The 21,705-nt window shown below is 39.1% G+C and overlaps 1 protein-coding gene across 2 annotated transcripts; it reads left to right on the top strand.

The window, feature by feature from the left end:
* Window positions 1-1,421: 1,421 nt before the first annotated feature.
* Window positions 1,422-21,703, top strand: phrf1 (PHD and ring finger domains 1). 2 transcript variants are annotated; one of them, XM_084932992.1, is made up of 19 exons: window positions 1,422-1,532; window positions 2,267-2,389; window positions 2,502-2,624; window positions 3,887-4,086; window positions 5,472-5,555; window positions 5,653-5,786; window positions 7,518-7,609; window positions 7,893-8,071; window positions 8,572-8,704; window positions 8,829-8,944; window positions 9,073-9,266; window positions 10,156-10,278; window positions 14,318-14,472; window positions 14,916-16,821; window positions 16,927-18,110; window positions 18,491-18,567; window positions 19,051-19,200; window positions 19,907-20,035; window positions 20,166-21,703. In XM_084932992.1, the coding sequence occupies exons 2-19, from the start codon at window positions 2,302-2,304 to the stop codon at window positions 20,328-20,330; spliced, it is 5,232 nt and encodes a 1,743-aa protein (XP_084789118.1). In that variant the 5' UTR covers window positions 1,422-1,532; window positions 2,267-2,301; the 3' UTR covers window positions 20,331-21,703. The 2 variants fall into 2 exon arrangements, with proteins under 2 accessions (XP_084789118.1, XP_084789119.1); XM_084932993.1 differs by having other exon boundaries at window positions 7,893-8,056.
* Window positions 21,704-21,705: the final 2 nt, after the last annotated feature.

Below are 21,705 nucleotides of genomic sequence, written 5' to 3' on the forward strand. Positions count from 1 at the left end.
ATATTGAAAGAGAGCTGCTTTATGGTATACAGTTCTACCACCTAAAATCAGACCTCAGGCAATCCCCATAGATTTTTTAACACACTGTTTTCAGAAGAAATCTGTTTAAAATCTACACTGTAAGCATTATGCTTTCCTTCATGCTCCTCTGTGCTAGTTTCTGAGCTCCTACTCTGCACTGCTGTTGAGATGTTATTAAAGAAAAAAAAGTAAAATTTTAAAACTAAATATTCCTATTTTGTATGTTTCTGTTGTGTATTTAATAAAAAATATAATTCATTCTTAAATCTTTACTCAAATACAGTATTCATGTAATAACTCAGACTATTACATGAACTGGGGGATTGCTGGGGGATTCCCATGATGCAATGAGTATTTCCTTTTCAGTATGTGTTAATAGGCCTCTCTGCTGAATCACACTTGTTATTAATCTCTGGCTCCACAGCATGGCTTTCATCCTGTCTTCATTCTCTCACCCCAACTGGCTGCTCCTCCCTGAGCCTGGTTCTGCCGGAGGTTTCTTCCTGTTAAAAGGGAGTTTTTCCTTCCCACTGTCACCAAAGTGCTTACTCATAGGGAGTCATGTGGTTGTTGTTGTTGTTTTCCCCTGTATGTATTATTGTAGGGTCTACCTTACAATATGAAGCGCCTTCAGGCGACTGTTGTTGTGATTTGGCGCTATATAAATAAAATTGAAGTGAATTGAATTGAACTATTACAAAGGTAATAGGGTAAACACTTGTGAGCTAGAAAAATCTATGATTATTCTATTTAAAAATTATATGGTAAAACAAGATTACATCCAGTCTAATCAGAAAAGACTGAATGAAATATAAAATATGTCAAAGAAGACTGACCTTTGTCCCACCCATGGTGTTGGCACATGACTGGATCATGCTAATGCCTCTTTGTCGTGCCACTCAGTGTTGTGGGTCAAAACTGGCAGTGTTCTTTAAAACAAAATCAAAAAAGAAAAAGTGCATTAAAAATCACGTGTGGAACAGAAAATGTTGTGCAGTTGTAGAATGGCCCATGAATTATCGCACTGTCAATAGATTACCAAAATAACTTTTTATGGTCACATCTTTGGGAATGCATCATTACGTCAATTTGCCCCAATTTAGTTTTCAGTCACAAAACTGACACTGCGCCTCTTTGGTAAACCCCGATAACAGCTTTATCGATTGCCATTAGGGTTTTGTGCTGGCGCAGACATGACTAAATCTGGCCCTGGATATCAAGCTAACAGCTTTGACTACTCGTTTTTTCCTAATTAATCTTGCGTGAAATAGCCTACTGTTCAAACGTGTCTTTAAGAAAAACAACAACAACAACAAAAATGAACCTAATGATCACTAAATATTTTCGTGTATTGTGCGTAGCTGATCTCAAATAAGAGGACACTATCTCTTTAAGAGCCAATTCTTCTGACTGCACGAGGCCATTTCCGTCTCCAACCAGCCGGTGGTGTCAGTCAACAACCCTGGAGACTTCAAACCACTCTGAGCATATACCCTACACCTCTGAATAGGGTAGGTCTTATATTACTGTTAATTACTTTAATAGAACGCCACAGTTACATGGGTTGAACGGAGAGTTTGAATAAATTACGGACACACTGAGTGCTTTCAGTAAAGACTTCAAGCCAGCTTGTACTTGACGTTTTCTAATTTTAGCGTCCCAATGCTAGCTAACATGCTACACTGGTGCTAACGTTTCTAGCTAGCGGCATTTAAGTACGGTTATACAGAAAATGCTATGTTCTTGTCGCAGCGGATAGCTTTAAAGTGGATGTTTTTATATGTGCTGCTTGCTTATTTTATCTGTGAGAAAAGGAAAAACGCAATGTTTGGTGCCTAGTTTCTTCTTTGTTTACAAATGTAGCTCCTGCAGAGACCATAGGTTGTCCTTTAGCTACCGGGTGTTAGGAAAGCCTTTTGTATTTGTGTGCAAGCAATTAAAAACCATCAAAAGAGTGAAAATATCGTCTCAGAAATGACTGCATATACAGTCATATGACACTTGTGTCGCTTAAGAAAAGTGATTTGTCACTTCATTCTAGTAATACATCTCTGAGACCATTTTCGATTCCTGATTGGGGCAGAGAGGGGCGGGTGTAAATAACAAAATTCCTTAAGTGGGTAGATTCGCGTATATGTTAACAGCAATACATGATTATCACGATCTATTTCATTAGGGGAAAACGGTTATTACCTTCTTTATTTCTGCATTTGTGTTACATCTTTGAATTATTATATTGTATTAGAAAAGTTGCTGCTGATGCTGTTCTGATGGTCAACCATGGATGAAGACGACAGCCAAGATGAGCTGATCAATTGCAGCACATCTTACAGCAGAGGAAAAAGAGCTGCACTGTGGGCCATATCAGGTAGTAGTTTCCCATGATCGGGAGCCCCACATACTTTAAAGTTTTACTGCATTTTCTGTTTTTTTTTTTTTTTTTTTTTTTTTTATTTTTCCACGTTAACCTTTCCCTTTAGATGACTCTGATGACTCAGACGTGGAGTCTGAGGAGGGAGAATCTGAAAGTGGGGATGAAGAAAAGGATGGCCAAGTAAATGGAGATGAGGAGGAAGAAGAAGAAGGGAATGAAGAAGAGGATGGTAGGAGTGACTCAATATGTATTTTTTGTTGGCTGAACGTCTTTGTGATCTGAATCTTACCTTAAGTATCATAAGCATATTTGAGAAGCGAAGTTTGCATACTTAGGACATCTTCTTCTTACCTATATTTGGTTACTTTAAAATCAGCAGTCAGGCTAGTTGATTCATGAAGGTGGTTTTCAATTTGCGAAGTTAATGCAGGGTTTCCTACTCTATCACTGTGTTCACATGGTAAATGGTAAATGGACTGGAGCACTCAAAGCACTTTACACAACTAGTACATTCACCCATTCATATGAGCACTTTTTTTCTACTGTTTCTAAGTGATTCCTAACTACCATCCACACACATTCATACTCCGATGGATGCATCGGAGAGCAACATGAGATTAGTATCCTGCCAAGGACACTTGGCATGCAGACTGGGATCAAACCATCAACCTTCACATGAAAGAAGTGGTTTAGTATCACATGATCAGTTACAAACATGGACAGCATAATGACATATTTTACAAAGAGAGACTGTAAAATATGAAAGTATGAGTTTAAATGCGTAGTATCACTGCAGTGTGTATATGATAGGAGAAATGCCATATCTTACGTTAAAGAAAAGATGTTTGAATAAGTATGTGCTTTTACCGTATAAGTGCTTTATTGAAAAAGTCTTGTTTAGAGCCAGGAAGGAAAGCTGGCCAAAATGCAGACTGTATAATTTAATAGACTGAATGCTATTATTAAGGCATGAGAAAATTCCAAATTAAAGCCTATTGTTCTCTACTTGAAAACGGTTGACAGATCCCTCCAGGTTTGGGGGAGAGTTGTTTGCCTGGAGCATACAGATTTAAATATCTTGGGCTCTTGTTTGTAAGTGATGGAAAGTTGGAGAGTGTGGTTGATGGGAAACAGTAATATGAGCACTGTACTGGACCATTGTGGTGAAGAGAGAGCTGAACCAGAAAGTAAAGTTTTTGGTATACTAATTGATCTATGTTCCAACACTCACCTATGTTTATGAGCTTGGGGAAGTGACTGAAAGAACAAGATCCTGGTTACAAGCAGCTGAGATGAGTTTCCTGTGTATGTTGGTTGGGCTAAGCCCCCATGACCCAGCTTTGCATAAGTGAAAAGCGTAAAATTTGCTGATAATCAGTAGGAAAAAAGTAAAGAGTTATTTTTTTCCTAAGGATCTGTGCTACTCTGTGCACAACTTTTGTTTTGTTTATGCCAGTTTATGTAGAATATATTTCTCTTCATTTTTATTAGATCTAGAAGAAGAAGAAGAAGATGCTCAGCCGGAAGATGGAGCTTTTGGAGGAACATCTGCAGACCTTGCAATGATGAGCTCTGATGAGGACGCAGAAAAGTGTCCCATCTGCCTTAACTCTCTCAACAGCCAGCCTGTGGCAACACCAGAGAACTGTGAGCACTACTTCTGTTTTGACTGCATCCTGGAATGGGCCAAGGTGGGTCTGAATTTATGATGTATGAACAAAAGAAACTGTTTACTTATGAAGTGTCTTACATTTTTTAATAATCGCTATTTTCTCTGCAGTTTTATGCTTTTGTGGTAGAATCAGAAAGATTTTATTTATCCCCAAGGCGCAATTAGGATACAACAGGGCAGCATGACATTAAAGATAAGGGCAGGGCATAAACAGGCAATAAGAATGACATAATAAATACACAGAATATACAGTATATACACAGTTTTAAAATTACACAGTTTTAAAATTAAAGTGACTAGGTGAATAAATAACCGTAAGTGACTAAAAGTGAATAAAGTGTCAGCAATATAAAAGAGTGTAGAGTATTTTATGTTTCTGGTGTGGGAAATGGTCTTATCGGCTGGAGTTAAAAAGCAGAGTGGCTTTGGGGAGAAAGGTGGCTCTCCCCCTCTTAGTCCTGCAGGAAATGCAGCACAGGCGCCGCCCAGAGAGGAGCTATTGAAATGTGGGGTGAAGAATGTGAGAGGGGTCATTGATGATTTTGGGTGCCTGTCTAAGTGCCTGTTGGCTGAAAACCTGTGCAAGAGTTCTGACAGGCAGTCCAATGATTTTAGAGCACACTGATGCAGTGTGCTGCAGTCTGTTCCTGTTCTGAAGGCTGAGGGAGTGGAACCAGCAGGTAATGGAGAAGCTCATGATGCTTTCCAGGAAGGCATAGTAAAAAGTCGTCGTGATGGGTGTGCTGACTCCAAAGGAGTTGAGTTTCCTTAGGAGGTATAGCCGTTGGTGGCACCTCAGAATCTCCTCTGTCTTAGCAGTGAATTTCAGGAGGTTGTCAAAGATGGTTCCCAGGTATTTGTGCTCCTCAACTACCTCCACTGGCTTCCCATGGATGGTGGTGGTGACTGAAGCAGCCAGATCCCTCTGCCTACTGGAGAAGGTCACCACCATCTCTTTGGTTTTGCTCATGTTCAGTTCAAGTTTGGAGCTGTCACACCACTCTACAAACTCCTGAAGAGCGGGCCCTTGGTGTTGTCAGGGGCCTGACAGCAGTGACAGGAGAACTGTGCTGTCAGCATATTTCACCAGGTGACAGTTGGGCTGTGTGGATCTGCAGTCATTGCTGTAGATGAAGAGCAGGGGGGAGAGCACACAGCCCTGGGGGGAGCCAGTGGAGGTGGAACGGAGACCGGAAAGAGAGTTGTTGATCCAAGCTTTCTGAGTCCTGTTGGTCAAAAAGTCCAATATCCACAGGATTAGCTGATCATCCAGGTGAAATTGGGAGGAAAGTTTAGTGGCCAGGATACAAGGCTGCAGAGTGTTGAACGCTGATGAGAAATCAGAGGAAGAGGAAGGTCAGCGGCTCAGTTATAGTGTTTGTTTTTTGTTTGTTTCTCCTCCAGAATGCAAACTCGTGTCCTGTCGACCGTATGGCCTTTAACAGTATATACCTCAGGAAATGTTATGGAGGCAAAGTGAAAAAAATGGTGAGTTTGAAAAAATTATTAACTCATTTTACTCAAAGTACATTGTGTTATGTTTTCTATTTTCCTACGTGTCTTTATGATTATTGCTTCTTTTTAGATAACTGTGCAAAAGCCTGTGAAGGAAGGGCAAGAGGAAACCGTTAATTTGGACTTGGAGCAGACCAACTGTGAAGTTTGTGGGGGCAGGGACCGAGAGGACCGCCTGCTGCTATGTGACGGCTGTGATGCAGGGTGAAGTTTACATTATCATTTAGGGTTGGGCGTTATGTAGAAATTTTCCAACTGGCAATCGTCAGTCCAACAATCGCCGATGGGCGATATATTCACGCATGCGCAGACGTTTTGATGGGCGGGGCTATGTAAACATCCACGGACTGATTCGCACGTTTACAACACAGAAGTCCAAACATGGACGAACTAGTTTCCAAAAAAACGAAACGCTGTCAGCGTTAAAGCAGCCTAAACGCAGTCATCACGATTAAAATTTTAACATTCTCAACCCATCTGGAGTGCAGAATGAACAAAATTTGGACAAACTGCCGAAATGCGTTGACACAGACATTTCAGGTATTTTGACTCAGTCCGCGCTCCAGATGGGTTAATTGTTAATTGCGTGAGTCATGATGACGGCGCGTTAACGCTGACAGCACTAGAAAAAAAATATATAATGTCGCCAATTTGGAATTTCTTTGGCTTTAAACCAGATGAAAGAGGTAAATCTAAGGATGTAATTATTATATGTTTATATATAAATATATACAGTGGCCCCTAGAGACAAAGCATGTACAAACTCCAAAACACATTTCTAGCGTTAACTGACCTTCGAAAACAGAGCTACCTAGGTCACTTAAATTACACAACTGAAAGCATATGTGTATTGTTTGTGTATTTATACACAAGCACTCATATATATTAAAATAATTTAAAAAAAAGTTCATTTACCTGTTACTACCACACACCAAATCCAGTCGTTGGTACTTCCTGGCTTGTGTAGCCAGTAGGTAACAAAAGCTCAACACTGCGCTTAGCATCCTGGAGCACTTCTGTTGTCTTTTGTACTTGTTTTGGAGTTTTTACGTGTTTTGGAGTTTGTACGTGCTTTGTCTCTAGGGGCCACTGTAAATATACTTTTATTTATTCACTCCACATTAAATGTAATAAATAAATCATTTAATACAAAAACCAACTATTCACATTTCAACTTGTAACTATTTAAATTTTCAGCTTTTTCCTTTTAAACAAATTTAAAGTGAAACAACACAAAACACTACAAACCACAACACAATTAAATATAAATTAAAATATGAAAACAAAAAGAACATGCACATTCTCTGTCATATGGGCCTGCATGAATAAACTTTCTGAATCCTTTATCATCCGCAACTGAAAATAGTTGTGGATGATTACTATACCTTTCTAATGTGACGTTGTTGTCCCTGGCTCTCTTTCTCTGTCTTTCCCTCCTGCTCTGTTTCTGTGCTACTGTGAGTGTAACTACCGCCCCTTCCCCCCTCTTCCCAGCGCAAAGCACTAGGCTTGCATGCGGAGTGAAGCGGAAAAAACTTGCGAGAAAGAGGGTGAGAGAAGGGGGGGGGGGGGGGGGAAGGAGCCGGCTCACGTCATTCACGTCAAAGATCCGGCTGTAAGAGCCGTTTTGTTCGCGACCAACACATCACTAGAGGGTGCATTTCGCTCACAGATGAAAGAGGGTGGTGTTACAACAGTGCTATTATTTCTATTATTTTTTTTTCTGTTGACTGCTTCTGTTAGCTCCATAATTATTAGCAAACGTACTTACGGGTAAATAAATAAATAAGTAAATCGCCCTTGTAAAAACTGTCGTCGATAGTTGATATATTCGTCCAATCGCTCAACCTACTTATCATTGCTAAATAGCCTTCATATTGTGACTCATGCATATGAATGCTTGCATATTTAACAGTAAGGTGTTTTATTCTATAGATATCACATGGAGTGCCTCACGCCGCCCCTTGACTCTGTTCCTGTAGAGGAATGGTTCTGTCCTGAGTGTGAAGCCAACAACCGTAACTCAAGTAAGCCTTTAAGTTAATGAAGTTCTTTGTGCAGCACGTGATCATTCACTGATAGTAATTAAAAACAAAACCTAAATGTTAATTAAATAAATATACAGTTTTGTACATATACTGAAAAGTATCCCTGTTGGCTTAAATTTTGTTTTATCTTGCTTTTAAAAAATTTTTCTTTGTGTAATTGATGTTTATACCTTTAATTTTCTTAAAAAAAAAAAGATTTCGGGAAAAAATGCACCCTAATACAGCCTTTCACAAATCAAACTTTAAAATCTCCTTTTATCAGGAGGTTCAGCTGAGGAACTCAGTGATGCTGACAGCCTGCCTTCTACTGCACGTCCTGCCGCCAGTCGATCACAAGCCCGTGCTTCAGGCCCCACCAGAGCCATTGCCCGTACCCAGCAGAGTGAGAGGGTCCGAGCCAATGTCAACCGACATCGCATCACACAGGCACGCACGTCGCAGGTTTGGCATGAAGCGTGATGCTTATGTCTTGGCTTATTTTCTAACTCATTACTGTTGCATTCATGCGTTGTTGGATTTTTCAGCTTATTGTGTCAAAGCTTAACAAAGTTATTTGTTCCGCGTAATACATTTATTAATACCATTAAACACTTATTACCTCTACCACGGGGATTATGTGATTGGAGCAGCTTGATTGTTTTTTTAGCTGTTAGCAGGATCTTTCAAAAAGTCATGGACAGATTTGCTTGAAAATTTTCTGCAAATTTTCAGCCCTGGTGGAGGTATGCAGTCTGGGACTGCTGTTGGTATTGTCATGTATCTGGATAATATACTTTAGTGCTATTGACTGCAAAAAAAAAAAAGGCATGCATTTTTGACTTTTAAGTGTCTTAAATGCCAACTAATATGTTTTTGCTAAGTAGCATTTAATGTTTGAGAGTCAAGTTTGCAGAACGTTGTGAAAGCAAAGCAGTGGAGTAACGCAAACCTTTTCCCATTAGCTGGCCCCGACATATCTGATACAGTCCACTTGGCTGGATGAAACGATTAATGCTGTGGTTGCTGGGCTCAACACAGCTGTATACATACGGGACTTAACACCTCGTTTAGCATCTAGCCGTAAACGCAAGACTGGTAAGTAAGGACATATATGAAGGAATTATTTTAGATAAAAGTACTTGCATGAACAGATGATGAGTGAAGAAACTGATGATAAAATGCTTTTTTTTCTCTCCCCTCTGTTTCGTCACCTGTCCAGGAAAGCACAAAAAGGTGAAAAGTAGGAAGACATCTGCTAAAAATGGTAAAGTGTCTAGCACGGGAGTCAAGAGGAGGAAACGAAAAGTAAGGAGGAATAAATCTAGGAGAAGGATGGTAAGTCTATTATCAACATCAAACATTTATATATGTGATTTTAAACATTCTTCATTTTCATTTCAACAATGGAAATTTCTATTGTTGTCCTATGAAAGATTTCAAGAACAACTCTCTTTTCCTGTTAGATGATGAAGAAGGTTGCCACTCCACGAAGCCGTATTGCTAATAGTCTTGGAATTGTAAAGGACAAGAAGAGCTCGTCGCTTCCAACAGTTTATAGGCCATCAGAGCACACACTAAGCAATATGCGTGCTGACATAGGAGCTGCATCCCTCTCTATCTATGGAGACCCATTTGATTTGGATCCATTTGTGGATCGGTAAGAGACTCTCAGCTCTATATACAAAGATTAGAATATCATTAAGTTCATATTTATGTAGTTTCATTTAAAAATAATCAGCCTTCATATAATTCTATATTTGTTACGTGCAAAGTGAAATATTTCAAGCCTTTCTTTTTATTTATTTTTTCTAAGATCAATCAAAGACAGATTTCTAAGAAAATTATTGTGTCAGTGCAGTGTAGCATGAAAGCTATCAGCTTTTTGTGCTGCTGTGGTGGTTGTTTAGTAGTAGCCTTGAGCTCATCTGTATTTTTAAAATTGGGTGTTTCTCATTTTCATATTGGCAGCAAACCATAGATTGTCTCTGGGTTTCAGGGAAGACTGGGTGTCTGGCCCATGACAGCAATGACAGTCAGCAAACCCATTGGTATTTTACCTGTTTGAACAGCAGTTTATTCAAGCTTGAAATTAAATCTTCTAATATTTATCAAACTGTCAATTATAAAAATGAAAAATGAAATGTTTTTGTTTTTTTACATATCACAAGTGCAGAATATGTTGAATGTTTAATTTCTTAAATAACTGATGAAAAATACTGATTTTCAAAATTTGAGTAGCACCTGTATGTCTCACTGTTTCATTAAGCTTATTTGGTTAGAACTATTAAGCCAGATGTATTGATAGCAGAGTAGAATATTCTTACACACACACAAAAAAAAATTACGTAAAATAATTACACCATAAAGATGTTTTGTTTTTCTGTTATCTAAAAGAGGGTAGTGATTTATTTTATTGTAACCTGTAATTTATTGCAGGTCTTGTAAAACAAAGGGGAGTTTAGGAACCACTCTATTAAGATAAGATAAGATAACCTAAGCTAACTTTTTTCCTTTTCTTTTTGAACCTACGGTGCCCATTTGACCAGTGAGGAGGATGAACAGCAGGCTCATGTTTCATCGCTACTGGAGGCCAAGAGACGAGGGATCTCCTGCTCAGCGCTTCGCTCTCATCAGCCCGTGGCTCGACCAATCACTGCAAGTCTTTCCAGGTATCATTTCCTGTTTGCCCTGGGACATGGATTAGGTTAAAAACTGAAAAGTTGAATAAAGCTTGCAGTATTTGTTTGCTTTGCTCATGCTCAGACATTCATAGTTAATTCATCTGTATAATTATTGTATAAAACAAACTAATTAAATACAGGTAGCTTTAGTTGGATCTGTGCTATTGTGCTAACTGTTGTTTATTAAAATGTAAGCAACATGATTGATGCATCATACGTCGTTTTACTACTACTGCTACTACTGATAAAGTGAGTCATTTTATCAACAACCCCAATTTTATATGGTAAGGCTCATATTATCAGCTGTTTACGTCGATTGGTATGCATATCTTTTTTTTCTGTTAATTGTAGAAGTTAATCTACCTAAAAACCATGAGCATAAATACCTTAATTACTATTAAATTACTCCTAAATATGATTTTGAGCCGTGTTTAAAACTACACATTTAGTTGGTCACTATGAGAGGAAAAAACATGACTTTCAACATTTTGGTACAGTTCAGGCAGTTAATATCAATGATAGGGGCTTGTAATTGTAAACCTTAGAAATTAAGGTGGAAATGGCTGAAAAGGTAAGGAAAAACTTTACCTCAAAAGAATGAATGGCCACACCCGACAGCTACTTTTATGTTGATTGTGGTTTTTGAACATAACATGCAAATGTCTAGAACGATTCCCCTCTCTGTCGCATCTGTTGTGACCATCTTTCACCCAGAGGCGGAGCCAGACATTTGAAACACCCGGGGCTTAGCCCTAAAGGGTAGTATGGATGTGGGATTTTTTTTTTTTTTGGAGGGTGGGGGGTGGTTAGAAATGACTGAAAGATTAATTGGCTCTGTTTTGAGTTTTGTTCAAAAAAGAATGACTTCATATAGGGAAAAATATATATCACATATGCAGGACACCTTAAACTAGTTTTTTAATTAAGCAGCAAGGCAGAACAAAGTCAGGGCTGTATCAAGACACGAGGACTAAACCCCAATTCAACCAGACCCAGAACTGATCCGGAATTAAAACAGGACTACAACAGTTCAAAATCAGGACTACTGAGGACTTAATCAAGACAGAACCACAATCAGAACTAGATGATAGTTAGGGATGGGTATTGATAAGATTTTCACGATTCCGATTCCAGTTTCGATTCTGTTTAACGATTCGATTCTTTATCGATTCTCTTATCGATTCTTTTTAAAAAAGGAGAACACTAAGGTCGATTAGCTTAGAACTTTGTTTTATATCTTCTCTTTGAACAAGATAGAAATTTAGGAGTAACATGGCCTTACAAACCCAACAGTGAGATCTTAAGAGATCCACAGCCTACGGCTCTTCCATGGGGTGTCACAGGGTCCCCAGGAAAAAAAAATAGTAAATGTAAAATAATAAAATAAATATTCTTCTGTAGCAATAACAAAGTATAACATAAATTATTCTGTAGCAATTACAGAAGAATATCCAGTAATGTCCCTGCCTACAATTAAACACATTCACTTACCGAAAATCGGGGCATCTGCTGTGGCAAATGGGTGCAAGCCTTTTACCACAAACTTAGTCACTGCTCGGTGACATTCGTCTATCCTGGCCTGAAAGGAGACGCTACCGGTAGACTGCAGCGAGAACTGCCAGCATCTGAGCCAGCCAGACTCCGTCTGTCTCTCTCATCATGGTCACCTAAATGCACAGTAATGGCAGGTTTTGTGATAAGGCAGATCGCGCTAACATAATATGCACTGTTAGTTGATTATTTACCTGCCGCATTAACGGGAGAGGACGTGCAAACGTTACCGCTGCTGCTGGGCTGAGACTCACGAGTCCGGAGCGGAATTAAAATTACGACATTCATTTCAGGTCATCGCGTGTTTTGTGAGCAAATGCTTTTGCATATTCGTAGTGTTTCCTCCCTTAAATGAAATATCTACTTTGCAAGTATTGCAAGTTGCCCTGTTGTCATCCGTTCTCGTAAAGTATAACCAAACTTTTGAGCGTTTGAGCCGCCATGTTTCCTGCCAGGTAAATGATGCTCCGCAACATGGTGACGTCATTCGGGGCGACTGGAATCGATAAGGGAATCGTTTGCAAAAATGGCAAACAATTCCAAGGAATTGAAACAGTGGGAACCGGTTCTCAACAAGAACCGGTTTTTGATACCCATCCCTAATGATAGTAGCACTAAAAATCATCATAGACCTGCACTACACTTATTTTTTTAATTCTACCAAAGTACACTATTTAGATTGAGAAAAGTTTATATAATTATTTAGCCTTGTTGTGCAAACAAGCCTGCATAACTTAATAAATGTAGAATTTGAAAAATAGTAAACCTAAAAAGAAACACTAGGTACGAGATACATGAGTACCTATGATACGGTGATACTTTTGGTAAACAACCATTTGACTAACATGTGTGTCTCACCTGCTCTTGTTCCACCTCTGTTCTGTCCTCATTCTCCATCTCCCTCTCTGTTCCTCTCTCTCCCTCTTTGTGCTGACAATCATCAAATATACAGTTAAAACCAGATATTTACACACTCTTCAGGTCAAAACACAAACACTTTTTTAATTGTAACATCAAATCAGACTAAATGTTTATTTTTTTTTTTAGATTGATAAATATATTATTTATCAATAACATATTTGTTAACTTTAAGAGTAAAGAGAGAAACTATCTGTATTTCTTAATTGTAAATGGCACCAAATTGTATTCAAAATTGAGCCACACTTATGGAGCTCCACAGTTCTTTTTCTGGTGTTTTGGTTGATATCTCTTAATTTTCCCATTTCAAAGAAACAGGCTCTGTGTTTTGCCTTATATGCATCCATAGGTGTGCCACCAATTTACTCACATGGACTCTACTAACCTATCAGAAGCTTCTTCAGCTCAGAATGGAATCGTCTGGAGTTTTCTTATTAATTAACAATAAACTTAGTGTATATGTACTCCTAAATTTGATGAAAGTGATAAAAAATAGACAGCTCTCTCTCTTTATTCTGACATTTAACTAATTCAAAAGATATTTCAATATTTATTTATCCAAAACAAAACAAGTTTACTCTAAATTGATGTTGTACAGTAAAAAAATGTTCTTGTGTTTTCCATAAAGTGTATGTAAATATCTGGTTTCAACTGTGAATATACTGCTGTGTATTGAAGTTCCTCTTGTTTTGCATAGAAATATACTGAACAACATACAAAGCATAATATATAAAATACTACCAGAGTTTTTTCTTTGAAAGAAGCCCCTTATGTCCATTCTTGTATATCAGTGCATTACTGAAACCGATTTATTTAGCCGTGAAGGGTAACAACTGAAAATATGAAATAAACACACATGTAAGCTAAGACTCTCTAAAGAAACAGCATTGTTGTTGTTCGGCTTTTCATTTTGCCATTTGTTGATTCACTTGAAGAGCAAGTAACGTAATATTGGTCAAGTGATCAGTTTGATATCAATCTTTCGTGATACACCGTCATATTTACATTATTTGTACGGTACGAATGATTTGCTTTGGTACCTGGTCAAACTTAAGCTCTCCTTAGTATGGCTGGCTCCGTTTCTCCAACAGCGAACTCACAGGCAGCAGCTGCCCCGCCCTCTCGCTCAGTCGCTTAGTGCCTGAGCTCGGATCATACCAATATCAGGGGGGATTCACGCACAGTCCTAAATTCCCACAGTGTGCACTATGTGCTTCGAATATTGTGTGTACTTTTTGTTTTATACAGTTGTCAGCCAGGCATCTAACTATGGAAAAAATTACACTCCAAAAGACCCCGGGCTTCTGACAAAACAACTCGGTCTTAAGCCCAGTAAGCCACCCCCACGCTCCGCCCCTGCTTTCACCCTTGATTGTAGTTATAGAATATTAAATCTGCTCCAGATAGGAGATGAAAACTTGCCATTTTTTAAAGCTTGAAATTTCTGGTGAACATTAAAACATATCTGTAATGCACATATGAATCTACAAACGTTACGTTTGATTTATATCCGTAAATACTTCACAAATCTTATTGAAGGTTTGCTATGCTATACCAGGAGGGGTATGGATGTCCACGCATCAGGAGGTGTTGTGGAGGCAGCTCCTGTGCCTGATCTGCTGGGCAGCATCCTATCAGGACAGAGCATGCTCTTGATGGACAGTTCTGATGTCGTCATTAATCGAGATGGTTCGCTTAAAGCTACCAAAGCAAGTAGGTGTATGTAATACATTTTTGTGTCACATATCCAGACTATGAAATGTATTTATATTGTGTGTACTTGTATTTTCTAGCTGTGTGCAGTATATCCCACACATTTACATTCGGGGTGCACGCATTTGGTCTTAAATACTACTGTTTATATTTTACTGCAAGATTAAGTTATAATTATTTTTTGCCAAGTGAACAGGCAGTTTAGTATCTGCTTCTGCTGTGAGATAATATACTTTGTTGTTCTTTGCAGCCATGGTGAGCTAGCGGCACATGAACTAGATCTGCCTTAGCTTAATTGCGGTTCTAGTTAGAATAGCCTGATACCTCATAGCAGAGGTCCATATTTTTAAAAAAAGTACCATGATAAACCTTAAGGTGCTTAAATTTAATTTTAGCAAGAAAACTAAAGTTTTTTTTTTTTTTTTCCCTTTCTTCTGTTACAGTGATGCCATCTCCATTAATACCTGGCAGTACAAAAAGCAGTAGCTCTGGAGATGCAAACAGCCCAGGGATGTCAGCAGGTCTAGGAGACACTTCTGTGTCTGTGAACTACAACAGAGATCAACCAGGGCCCTCCTGCGCCTCTGTGAGCACACCATTGTCCCAGAGCTCAACTCGGTTACCTCCTTTAGCAGCTTCTTCAACTAGCCACACACAAACACCTCTCCATTCTGATCTCAGAGGGCATCCAGGTTTGCATCCACCTCGTCCAAACAGACCCACACCTTCTAATCACCGGGTAAGCAATGGATTTGGAGTCCCTAGGGAAGGCTTGTCATCTGTCTGTCCAACTGCAGAGTCAAGCTCCAAAAGCAAGGGAATGATCCCATCACAAAGCCAACCTAAAAAGGCACCTACAAAACCCATGTGGGTAGATGTGTCAGAACTTCCTAGAATACCAAAAATAAAAAGGGAAAGTAGTGGCATGACAAATGATGGCACTAGTCAAGATGGCAGTCATGAAGTTAGTAGCAGCAGGGGTCAGGGTAGGAGATCCACCCCTAATAGTAATGGTTATGGCATTCCTGAAACGGGCATGAATAATCTTTCTGGGGACAAAGGAAGGCAGCAAAGTCTAGACCGGCAAAGGGGCCAGGCTGACGGTCAGGCCCCAAGGCACAGGCCTGATGGAGGTAGCTCATCTTCAGCTTTCTCTAATTCATTCTCTTCATCCTCGTCCGCTGGGTGTCCTGCCGGCCAACCACGATATGCCTCCTCCTCATCGTCATCATCGTCATCATCATCAGTGAGCTTCCGCATCAACTCTAGTGGGAATCCATGGCAATCAAGGCGGCTAGGCATTGCATCATCCTCTTCTAGTGTAGGCACCTTCCAGGAACACTGGAGGAAAAAGGATGATGAAGCTAGAAAGAGACAATTGGACAGGGATAAACAAATGCTTTTGGCATCACGTAGTCTGGGTAGTAAGGAGCAAGATAATATATATGATCCCTTTAATCCTACTCTGTCAGATTCAAGCAGCTCAGGTGACGAAACGGAGGGCACAAGCCCAGATGGCACTTCTCAGTATGTCACACTTGACAGGAAGCCTCCCAGTCTAAGTAACAATGAGACTATAATGCAAAACGAGCAGGACCTGGTACAGGTGAAGACTGAAACATCAGAGATTGAGGTCACACAGGAAGGACCAGGGATAGCTCAGGAAACCACATCTGGGGCCGGACTCTTGGAGGACATTGTAAAGGTTGAAAATGAATCAAGACTATCAGGCATAAAGACTGAAGAACAAACTGTATCACTTGACAAAGTCAAGAAAGAACCTTGTGAAGATGCAGGTGAATCTGAAATCCGTGGTGACAGATTTTTTAATTCAGAGACCACAAACACCACACCGCCTGCTGATCAAACTCTGGATCTTGTAAAGACTGAGAGAGAGACTCAAGAGGCAAAGAGTGGACAGCGTGCTGGAACTCCCAGCAGATCTCTCTCAAAGGATAAGGAAGATTCATCAGTGGATAACTCTACAACTGTCAAGAGGAAACAAAAGGAAGAAACTAAATCACATGTTATGTCATGCTCAAAGTCCCCTTCAAGAGATTTGGACTATGAGAAGAAAAGCTCCAAAGCTTTGAAGGAGCAGTCCTCCAGTGGATCTGAGACAGACAGAGGCAGGAGAGGAGATCAGCATGGTCCAGGCCTTGTCACAAAGCAAAAAGAAGTAGACCGTGAGGAGAAAGAAAGGAGTTCCAGGCAATCACGGTCTAGAGAGAGGAATAGGGCACACTCAAGCTCAGACAGTTCTCAACCCAATTCCCCTGATAGGACTCACAGAAAGAGACGGCGGTCCAGGTCACGATCAAAAGATGAAAGGAGAAGGCGGCGATCCAGGTAAATATATAACAGTTTTTCAAGTATACTTTATACTAATTAGGCAGTGATGCTGTGTTTTATTTTGACCTTCACTGGAATGATTTATAATTGTGGACATTTTAGGTCTGCTTCCAGCTCCAGCAGTAGAGACCATTCAACAAGGAAGAAGCATAAACGAAGGAGCAAGGAGAGAAGTGATGACAAAGAGAGGGACCACGAAAGACGACGAGTTTCAAAAGACAAAAGACGTGGTCGGTCTCGGTCAAAGTCCCAGTCCAATTCACGTTCCAGGTCCAGAACCCGATCTAGATCAAAGGACCGTAAGCACGGTCGGTCAAAATCCCGGTCCAGATCCAGGGAGAGGAGGAGAGAACACAGCAAACATTTGTCTCTCTCTTCAAGAGACAAGGTGGAGTCACGATCTAAAGAGAAGAGGAGAAACAGGTCTAGATCCAGTTCAAGAGAGAAAAGGAAAGAAGAAAGATCATCCAAAAGCTCACACCAAACTTCTCTTTCATCCTCTAAAGACGCAAGGAGGTTGCAAGACAAGAAAAAAGAGAAAGATGTTTCTCAAAGCTACAGTAAAGATGAAAAAGTTGAAGCCAATCTGAATAAAAAGGAGGGTCCATCCTGTTCTTTCACCTCTAAAGTAAAAAAGCCGGACAAAGTCCTCAGTGCAGAGAGCCAGTTCAAAACTACAGAAAGTACAAAAGAAGCAAAGGATAGAAAAGAAATTAAGAAAGAAAAACAGGCATCGGTTGGCATGTTTGAAGATAATCATATTAGTATATCGATTAAGAAAGAGGAAACAGACACTTGTTCTTTGGCAGTAAGCAAAGAGGATATTGAAGTCCCCATTAAGACCGAGACTTGCGAAATTCCAATTGTTAAATCAGAGCCAGTCTGTGTATCCAGCTTACCCCCCGATACTTCCTTTTCTACGCTGACCCCGCCTGTTGCAGACAAAAGCCACCAGGACACAGTCTCTGAGACTCAGCCGTTGGCCGTGGCCAAACATCAAAACACTGAATTGACTGTCCCTGTAAAACTGGAAGTTCAGCAGCCTTCAGACTCTGATGATGACTTTAATATTGATGTGATGCTAGACACCTTGGATTACGTGAAATCTGAGCACACAGAGAGTAGTGGTGCAGCTGTTATACAAGAGAAAGAAGTGGTGGCCGGGAAGAATGAGGTACAGCAGATATCAACAAAAGCAGGAGCAAAAACATCCAAAACACAAGTGAAGCGTGTTACCTGGAATATACAGGAGCCTGAGGGTCCGCAACCAGAGAAGTCTGCGAGCAGTAAGTGGTATATTGTTACTTTACTATATCATGCTAACTAATGTGTTTTTATTTAAGTCACTTCATTATTTTTAAATGCCTTTAGAAGTGGTTGCTGTCAAATATAGCCTGGATACAACTGTTCCCTATAAACTGAAAACTCAAGCTTCAAACTGCTCTGAACACTGTTTCTAGCAGCTTTTTCTAGTCTTTAAGCAAAGATTTTTAATATGTAAATAAATAATATTATTTATTTATTTTTTTATTTTTTTTACCATAAGACATGCAGAACTAATGTTTTACAGTACAAGAATAAAGATGTGCCGAGATCCGAGGTGTGTTGTGTATCTTATGTTGCTAATTGTGTGTTTTTGTGCTTTCCTTTTCGCCCCCTTGCACAGAACTTGCTCTATATAAACTGAAGCTAAAGCAGGAAGGGGCTCGCAGACCTTCTTTGACAGTCCAGGCATCCAGTCAGGTAGGTCTGAGCTACTTGCCACTGCAGTATTTACCAGATATTTTTTGCATGTGCTATTTCTTATGTAATGGCAATATTCGTAGGAAGGTGGCAGTGTTTATCCAGAAGAAGCAAGTTTAGTGTTTTTATAGAGTCATGTGATAGAAAGTGAAACTGATACCAAAGCAGTTTCAGAGTAACTGAAAGTAGAACTGTGCATGTAAGCAGTACTTATAAACTGTGTCCCCATACAAGTATCTGTAAGAGACACAACAGTATTGTTTTAGACCCATCAGTATTAGTAATTATTTGTATAGACACACAATAAAACACAGGTTGTTAACTATAGGGCAAATGTGTACAAATTGAATTTTAAATAATTGTGCATTTGGAGTGTGACTTGATTTTAAATTCATGACCCCAATTTTCTGTGTGTTTATATGATGGAATATTTTGAATTTTTGTAGGTGGTGGTCACTGTATAATCTCCCTTGACTTTTACAGGATATTACTGCAGCTGTTAGTGACCCCTCCAAGAAGTGTGCTGATGGTCTTCTCAGTACTTCCTCTAAATCTGATGGTCTTCATTCTGGGGAGTTATCGGCCACTGCACAAGGAGAGGCAGAAGAAGGAGATTTATCAAGGAAAGACAAGGTGAATAGAAATGCATTTTCAGCTTAAATAAATATTTGATTATAACTTTTACCTTCATGTTATGCCTCTGCAGACTGAATTTGTTGGTTGTTTTTTGTTTTTTTGTTTTTTTTGGGGGGGGGGCTGGTCTGGTCTGGGCCATTCCCATTAACTTTATCCCAGGAAGGCTGTATGGGAATTTTTTCAGATAACTGAGATACATGGATGAACTAATTACATGTTAACTGTAAAAGGTTACAGTCCCTGTAACTTCATAAAGCTGTTTCTTTCTCTTCTTTTTCATCATTATTATTATTTCGAACTGTAATTATTAAAAAAGTGCCCAACAAAATGAAAGGAAGACATGGTAGCCTTTTATTTGCAGGAAATGTCAACGTTCAGCTTCACCTTATGTTGTGCAAAATCACTTCTCTGGCCAGCCCCCCAAATTCGAAAGAGAGAGAAAGATTGTGACACCATGCTTCATGTTTGGGCTTGCTTGGATAACACTATGGAAAATGTGTGAAAATTAATTGCACAAATGTTCCCTGCAGCATGGAACATTTGTGCAATTAATTTTCACACATTTTCCTATACTGAAGAACGAATTTGTCAAAGAATTTGAAGTTCGAATGAAAGCAAAAGCATGCACAAATGTTAGTTTCAAAATGAACGTGTGGAAAAAATTATGTCATTGCATAAATTATGATTCTATTTCTCCTAACAGTATTTGAAAAAACTGCACATGCAGGAGAGAGCGATAGAAGAAGTTAAGCTAGCTATCAAACCTTTCTACCAAAGGAGAGATATCAACAAGGATGAATACAAGGAGATTCTTCGCAAAGCTGTCCAGAAGGTGGGTTAGAAAAATATGATGATCATGAAATTCTTTTTAATTCTTTATTTGCTTAAACAGTTTTTTTTAAGGTGTGACTCAGGAGTTTCTCAGTGTCTCTTTTAACAATTTGAAATGATCTTTTTCTCAGGTGTGCCACAGCAAGAGTGGAGAAATCAACCCAGTGAAAGTTGGAAATCTGGTTAAGGCATATGTGGACAAATATAAACATGCTAGGAAACATAAAAAGGGAGACGATTTAGGAAAAGCCTCAGACACCCAGGCTGAAGCAGCGAAAACCTCTGACAGTCCATGATGAGGCAGGAACTATAGGCAGGGACAACTACACCCACACCCACAATATTCACTTCATATTCATATATTATGCTATATTATTCTATGTCCTAGAATTGGGCGTGATCACACTCTAAACATACCAAGTGCAAAAGGTCAACCAACCTTTGCTCACAGTTTCAAGATGGAACATTTTCTATAATGTTGAGATTTCTATCTTAATGGTATTTTGAACACAACCTTTATTCATTGATGACTTGAACAGTACCTATTGGTGTCTCTTGCCAAGAACTATTCTCCGTTTGTAACACAGCTGAGAAACTTAATGGGAGACTTTGAGAGTGTGCCTTAAAGAGGCAAAACTCAAAGACCATCCCATAGAGGTAAAAACCGGGTAGCTTTCTCCACCGGCATATCACTGGTAGGATACAATGTGGCGTGGCGTTTGAGTTTTCTATGTATTTCTTTTGTTTGTTTGTTTGTTTGTTTGAGAGGGAAGGGGTATTTATCATAGGCAAAACTCAATTTGTCAGACGAGAAGCAAGAAAATATGAAGAATATGCATATTTAAGAAAATTACATGTTAAGAGAGCACATGGTTATGCAATTTTTGTAGAAAATTTATCAGTAGACTTAAAAATAATTTTAGGTTTGGTTGTATATATAATATATAGATTTGATACATTCACCTGTATGTTCCTTTCATCCGTGTTGCCTGTTGCGAATGATTGACATAAATTTGTTCTAGTTCAAGTTGACTGTTTAATGTTTTAAATTTAGCACTTCTTTTCATATTCATATTTCTAATATCCATGTCTAATGAACTCAGTTCAGTTCAGCATAATGCAGGTGAATTTGGAGTGAATAGTCATATTCTCTGTTCTCCTTTGCTGTAGCTTCAGCTCCTTTTAAACCCATAATTTTTTTTAAAAGAACCAGAGAATATTAGTTTTTTTGTGCCAAAGGAGTAAAATGAATACAAAATCCATAGGTGAGATTTCATTTGTTTCAGTATTATGTTTTTAGAAAAGGGATACAATTCCATAGTAAATAATATAGCTTTTACTCAGGAGTGAGGGCAACACATTTCTCAGTGGCAAAGGTGGAAAACCCCAGTTATTTTTGCAAAAAATGTGGTGCAAATTTCCACTCTGTTATCTCTACTAGTTTGTCGACTGTAAACACTGATTAATTAGGTTGCTGGACCTGCCTTGTACTACTTCCTTGTCATCATCTTTAATTGTGCTGTATAAAGCCAGGAACTTGGAATGGAAGAATTTAACAAATAGGTGCTCATGTTATCTGAATGTATGTGGTTTTTTTTTCTCTATTTACTTGATCAGTCCAGATGTTTCTACAGGGAAACATCAAATAATAAATCACTGATGACAAAGAGA

This window comes from Perissodus microlepis, chromosome 7 (genome assembly GCF_051167445.1).
Source record: "Perissodus microlepis isolate ML-2025 ecotype Zambia chromosome 7, ASM5116744v1, whole genome shotgun sequence".
NCBI classification, from domain to species: domain Eukaryota; kingdom Metazoa; phylum Chordata; class Actinopteri; order Cichliformes; family Cichlidae; genus Perissodus; species Perissodus microlepis.

Bases quoted from the DNA above. Each gene is read 5' to 3' on its own strand.
- phrf1 (XM_084932992.1), top strand. From the start codon at position 2,302: ATGGATGAAGACGACAGCCAAGATGAGCTGATCAATTGCAGCACATCT. The intron at 5,556-5,652 runs GTGAGTTTGAAA...GCTTCTTTTTAG, and splicing joins GAGGCAAAGTGAAAAAAATG to ATAACTGTGCAAAAGCCTGT. The intron at 14,473-14,915 runs GTAGGTGTATGT...CTTCTGTTACAG, and splicing joins GCTTAAAGCTACCAAAGCAA to TGATGCCATCTCCATTAATA.